The 6,508-nt window shown below is 49.9% G+C and overlaps 1 protein-coding gene across 1 annotated transcript; it reads right to left on the bottom strand.

The window, feature by feature from the left end:
- DUOXA1 (dual oxidase maturation factor 1) lies at window positions 1-5,543 on the bottom strand. Its single transcript, XM_085300679.1, has 6 exons — window positions 5,391-5,543; window positions 4,088-4,145; window positions 3,357-3,491; window positions 3,012-3,225; window positions 1,489-1,703; window positions 1-218 (listed from the first exon to the last, which is right to left on the bottom strand). Exons 1-6 carry the CDS (start codon window positions 5,535-5,537, stop codon window positions 1-3), a joined length of 987 nt encoding a protein of 328 aa, XP_085156805.1. The 5' UTR covers window positions 5,538-5,543.
- Between the last annotated feature and the right edge of the window lie 965 nt (window positions 5,544-6,508).

Here is a 6,508-nt window from a genome sequence, read left to right as displayed (position 1 = left end):
TTACAGTTTGGTGGTTGTCACCTCACAAAGTTCTCTCAAAGGGACCATCAGCTTATCTTGCTCAGAGGTGCTGGCACTGGCTGGCAGGAAGGACTCTTCGCAGTCTTCTACTCCTTCCTTTCCCTCCCTGTCATCCAGGTTAAAGACAAGTTTCAGCTTCTCCGGCTGCACAGAATTCAGGACAATGACACCCAGCCCCAGCAGGAGGCACAGCAGCCCTGCAACACAACATGGAGATGCTCATTACTGAGTGCTCCTAACTCTGCACATTCTTCCCCTGGTGCCCCAGCATCAGCCAGATCAGAATCTGGGGCTTGGAGGCCAGTGGGTATGTGGCATCAGAGCAGAAGTCAAAGGAAGGGGTTAGTTCCCTCCATTTGATGCTTGTGAGGCCACATCTGCACACTATGGCTGTTTTGGGCTCTGCAGTCCGAGAGAGAAGTCAATAAACTGGGACAGAGGGCCAAGCTGGAGCACGCTGTGTGTGGAGAGGAGCCAGGCGTGTTCAGTCTAGAAAAGAGGAGGCCTCAGGGGGACCTAATTGCCCTCTTCTGCTATTAGAAAAGAGCCAGTCTCTTCTCAGAAGTGCAATGAAAAGATGAGAGGCAGCAAGGCAAGTTGTAACACAGGAAATTCCAGTTTGATTTAAGAAAAAAAAATGTTCCCCAAGAGCAGATCAGCCATGAGACAGATCCTGCAAAATAGAGGAGATCTCCAGCCGGTGAGAATGTTTAGCACTCAGCAGGACAAGCCTGATGTGGCTTTGAAGTTTACCTTGCTGTGGACAAGGGCTAGATGAGAGACCCCTGCAGGTCCTTCCTTTTGGCACGCTTCCACACACATAATTTTGGKGATTCAAGTCTCCTGGCTGATCAGCTCTTTTCTCCCATCTGGAAAATGCTATCCCAAAGTATTTTATGCTATTTCAAAGCATAACCATCTGAGTGCTCACTTGTCTTCCAGCTCAGTGTCAGTCCCAGATGAACTGGGCCCAGCTGGCCACCTCTGAACATGCTCAGCTTTGTAATCTCTCAACTATGGGGGTAGTACACCATTACTCATGGGTCTGAATTTCCACCACTTTTCCTCTTCTGGTTACTTGTGAATAGCATGCAGGATTATTTGCTTCTGAACAGCTCTGTATCTTTTGTTTGATCAGAAAACCCTATTTGCCCAACCTGGTTTTAATTACTGTCAGTCACTGATTTTGTGGCACTTCTCCTTTTTCCAGCTCTGGGACCCCCTGGACCTTAAGGAAACATGCTGACCCTGGGGCCAGAAAAGGACTTTTTCTAAGCTATTTGGCCATTCTCCCAGGTGAACTGAGTGGCTTTCCTCATGAGGAATATGGAGAAGCCTTGAACACAGTCAGTTTCTGTGACCACTTGTGGAGGAGGGAAGAGGGGCTATTGGAGTTCCCCATCTTGACTGTGYAGCATTGCTGTAGGGAAGGAGAAGAAAAGCTCCATGAGCAAGCTGAACACTAACCTGTTGCTAAAGTCAGCCAAAAGGATCTGCCATAGACTGTTTTCAGGGAAGCTGGGCCAAACTGGATGGGACATTTTGGAGTGTTCCTTGCAGTGAAAAGGAAGAGCAATGAGAAGAGCATCAGTGCTGCGGTGAGCAGGAGCATGTAGCCACCATAGAGCAGGATGGGCATGGAGAAGAGCAAAATGGAAAGGAGCCACACACAAAAGGCCATCCTGAAAAACAAACAAACAAAAACTCCACAACACTGACCAGAAAGTGTCATGCTTAGAGTCTGTTCTCAGATCTCCTCTCCAAATCCTCATGGAGACAGGTATATCCCATCCAGCCTCCCCAAACCTGAAGGGGCATTGTAGAGAGGATGGAGTCAGATTCTTCGTACAGACAAACAGTGAAAGGGCAAGAGATAACAGTGCAAGCTGCAATAGGGAAATTCCAGCTGGGCTTTAGAAAAAAAATTTCTTCCCCATGAGCCCACTGGYAGGGACCAGGCCTGCAGAGGTCTACCTTTGGAGACATTCAATACTGAACTGCACAAGGCTCCGAGCACCCTGATCTGGCTTTGATGTCAACCCTACTCCAGCAAGGGACTGGACTACAGACCTCCAGAAGTCTCTTCCAAGTTAAATCTTTCTCTGATTCTAGGACACTCCACAATCTGCCACCTGGGCCATAGTTCCACTCATTTAAAGGGAGAACAGTAAAAATGAAGATCTTTGCATGAAGCCSCTCCTAGTGAGCCTTTCTCTCATCTGATTCAGCATCTGGAGGGAACTCAGATGCCAGCCCTGCCCTATATGTAGAATTYGGGCTTAGGTCATTGTGGAGGTGAGTCTAACAAAAGGTTCTGATTTCTAAGAATGATTACATGAATTTTATAGTAACTCTGCTGAGTACTCCTGAAAAACTCCCTATCTCCATAGCAGGAAGAGTTGCACGTGGCCAGTTTTCCCTGAGAATGGCTGAAGAGATTCTAGCAGGAAACTGGAGTTTGCGCTCATAGGAAGAATCAATCACAAGACTGATGCTTCCAGGCAATGCCTTTCCCATGAACTCTCAGACGTGCGGGGGTGCTGTGAGACTCTCTGCTTTATACCACAAGGCAGCCTCTGAGTATCCTCTTAATGGTCCATCCTGCTCTCCAATACTACATCTCATGCATGCCAGAAGAAGCCCCCATGGCACTCTTAGCAGGGCTCTGCATCTTCAGTAAGATGGCTTGGGAGAGGACCTTGAATCATAAAACCCCCAAATACATCTATTTTCCTTTAAATGAAAAAATAGTCTTCTATTTAACTGTAATTTTGTCCATCAGGGTGGAGAATGTAGATAATGACTGCAGGGCAKATGACAAGGTCAGACCAAGCAACCCTAGTTCTGTGAAATGGTTGGTCCTCAACATTGGCCAACACTTCGGCATTTTCTTACCAGGAAGACAGTGACTCCCCCATCCACTCTCTGATCTACTCCACCCTTTTTACCTTAGTCCCCTTAGTAACCAGAGACCTCTTGTTCTGCCTTACCACAGTGTGAGGGATGCATAGTGGCCAGAGATACGATACTGGTTGTGCACACCRCAGGGGCTGTGGGTGGTGAATTTCTCTGCCACATAGAGGATGGGGCTGGGCAGCCCCTTCTCCAGGCCTTCACTGTAGCTGTGGTCATAATCTGCATCGAAGCTCCAGGCAAAGTGCTCATTGTAGTTGATGGTCTCGTTGACCTGATTCACTGGGTTTCCTGCCAGAGAAGGAGGACAAATGTCCACCATCATCCTTGGAGACAACTCTGAAATCCCCTGGTGTGAAGACTTGGGGGGACACTGCTGCCAAGCTTGTCCCCTATCACCTTCTGTTGCAACATGCACTTACCTACGAGTGTGATGTTCACCCCTGCCAGACCGATGTGCAGCCCAATGTCTGCATTCACTATGGCACGGCTGAAAGACTTATAGGAGGTGTTTGCTGTCACCCAGCCATTCTCCCAGTCCCTGGTGAACTGTGTCACTGTGAAGATGACAAGGGTTAGTTATGGTGTAGTGGCAAGACATCTAGTGAGAACATACACTGGAAGCATCTGCTGTGACTGTCACCATGGCTTGAATCACCTCATYCCAAAGGCTAGGTCTGGGTTGTGAGCCCTGGAGATCTATCCRGTAGAGTGGTTGGGACAGTTCCTCCCCAGGCCCAGCTCAGCCCTACGTGCTAGAGGTGGTGAGGCTGGCCTGCAGGTGCCTCACAGGCACTAGTCCTACTCCAAACTCCAGCTTTGGATCACCTYGCATACAGCAGTGGGCTTTCAGTGAGTGCTCTGGAGGTGATCTTTGCATCTGACCAATCTTTGTAAAAGAGATGGTCGACTGGTCTGTTGCAAATACATCACTACCACATGCCTACACTTCTCCCTGCTTGCTGATTACCCTACYGGGCCAGGTTCTGGGCAAAGAAAAGGACTAGTCTTCTCTGTGACCTAGTCCTGACTGCTGGACTCAGCTCTCAGCTACTGTTCCTCCTCCACCTCTCTCCTCTGTCTTCCATGTCATGTTGTCTTGGTGCTGCCCCACYTGGCTCACAGCAGCTCATGCTTGGCACCCAGTACTCACTGAGGATCACCGCTCCAATGAAGAGGCCCATTATCCCACGCAGGAACCAGAAGAATCGCTGCAAGGAGTCAGCAAAGAGCAGGGAGTTAGTGCTTAGGACCAGCCATTCTCTCTCCTTGACACCTGCTCACACAGTGAGGTACATGGTACATAACTGGAGGAGCAAGGAAGTTCAGATCAGGCTCAGAGGGTGTCCTGCAGCCCAGTGCTGCTAAGTTAACATATCGTCTACTCTTCAAAAAAAGTGAGTTGCATCTCAGGCAAAGCCTTTCAGAGGGAGGATGGGTCTCAGTCAGATTTTCCAATGCAGAGCTCAACCCAAAGCACAGCATTTAGAAATGCCAGCTAATAAGAAAATTGACCTGCCCCTTCCCTGAGTCATCCCAAAGGCTCTGGAAGCAAGCAAGAGGTGAGTCCCCATGGCTCAGGAGTCCCTACACAGCGTTGTAGGGAGCAGGACCTGCTGTTATGGGGCRCCTGGGTGCAGGAGGGAGGCACAGCTACACCCGCCAGGAGGCAACAGGGGGATCCAGGCAGAGCAAAAGTGTCAAAAATGCTGATACGGAAAAGCTGTACTGTTCCCTCTATTGGAGGGATAGAAACACTCCCTTTCGATATTCCTGAACTCAGGTTTCTGCAGTTTTCCAAGCTTTATATATTTAGATGTGTTGACAGCTGGTCACAACTGGAGACAAAAACAGCTGTGAGGGTTTGTAATGCCCCCTAAGGTGGGAGCTGTTTCTCTGCCAGCTCCATTGTAAACCCRGGCATCTGGCTGGCTTATTGTGCATGAGTGGCGAGCTCTGCGTGCTCACAGCTGGGCAGATCAGTTTGTCACAAGACAGCGAGAGACATTCCCTTTTGGCCTGCCACTGCGCTGGAGGTATCTGTGAAGACCCAGAGCCTTGTGAGCTTGCAGACGGWGCCGTGACATGTACAGCACACACCTTTGTTTTTCAGAGATTCAGAAAGGCGGAGCAAGACCACTGCGCCTCACCTAGTTTTTCTACTCCTGTGAAATCACTTCGGCTTGCTCATAGCTCGATCTCACCAAGAGCTTGCCAAGCTCAGACCTGGGCTTACTGCTCCTCATATATTTGTGATTGCRGTGTTTGACCTCCCCAGAATGGAGTAGGTATTGGGTTGGGCTTGAGCTCACCTCTGGGGTTGTTAAAAATCCCAGAGCCCAGGCCCATGGTAACATTTGCTGCCCAAGCCAGGTATACAGGCAGGGAAGGAGGAAGTACATATGCTGCAGCTGGCATGGATAACAAGGYGTAGCTCCTCCAGCCCCTCCACTTACCCCTCTGCCCCGGATCCCTGGCAGGATGATGATGAAAGTGGCCAGCACGGAGAGGAAGACAGAGATGATGACAGCTTGGGTGGTGTCGAAGGGGAAGCACGCATTCGTGTTGGGGTAGAAGGGGAAGGAGCCATCCCATAGAGTCATCCTGGTGCCAGGAGAGGAGGAAATCAGCACTGAAAGAGCCAAGAGAAGAGCAAATCACTTCTCTGACAGCTGGTGGCATTCACTGCATCTGCTCCCTCCTATACCACCCAACACAGCCTTCCCCACAAACCGTCTTCAAAGGATTGCCTSTCCCAGACAAGCCCGGAGACAGGGCTGTGTGCGCATCACAGCTGCCAGGCTCTGTGGTAGATCCCAGAGCGGGACCCATCAAGCTGCGTCGGTGAAGAACATGCATCAGTCTGAGGGTAGAGTTGGGCACTCTGCACTGCAGGTATCTCATTTGGTTGCATGGGGTGAGCTTYACCTACCAGCTGGCTTCCCAGGAGCCAGAAGAGCACCCTGCTCTCCTCTGTAAGTGTTACATCTCGTATGTTTGCACGTGGTCAAATATCTCACCAACAAGCCATTCATCTGCCTGAGGGACATCCCAGAACAAAGAAGTTTTGGAGTTACTGGGCCTCTGCCTGCAATGGTCAGGTGTGTCCCCAAATGGGACAGCAAGATGTGTACAAATTGCTGGGCCTTTCATGCCTTTTCTTGGCCCCTGCTCTTCTGCCTAAGCTTTTCCCCTTTTCTGAACCAGAATTTTGTTTAAAAAGCCTGGCTCCTGTTGTGGGTGTTGAACACCAGAATGTGCTCAGGGCACTTAGTGAATCACTGCGCAGACAAACCAGGGCCATGCCCATTGGGCTGTTCCTCTCYAAACCTCAGACAGAAGTAACTCCTCTCCATCCAAGGAAATGGGAATAATCTAGAGGGAACAGAAAAACTGCCCTGTCTCAGACAAAAAGATGCCAGTCATGATCTGCCAACCCTCATTCCTTGGAGCTGGCTGCAGGTAACATTTTCCTATGGCAGGCGGTCAGCTGTTTCTTGGAGGGTAAGCGTGCAGTCATGTCTTTGGTATAGCAATTGGCCAATCCATTGCTCTGCTAGGAGAAGCTGCTCAG

The sequence above is a fragment of the Rhea americana genome, unplaced genomic scaffold, assembly GCF_003343005.1.
Source record: "Rhea americana isolate MKP2758 unplaced genomic scaffold, rheAme1 scaffold_168, whole genome shotgun sequence".
Classification (NCBI taxonomy): domain Eukaryota; kingdom Metazoa; phylum Chordata; class Aves; order Rheiformes; family Rheidae; genus Rhea; species Rhea americana.
Note: the sequence above shows the minus strand (reverse complement) of the source record. Positions and strands in the feature narration are given on the sequence as shown.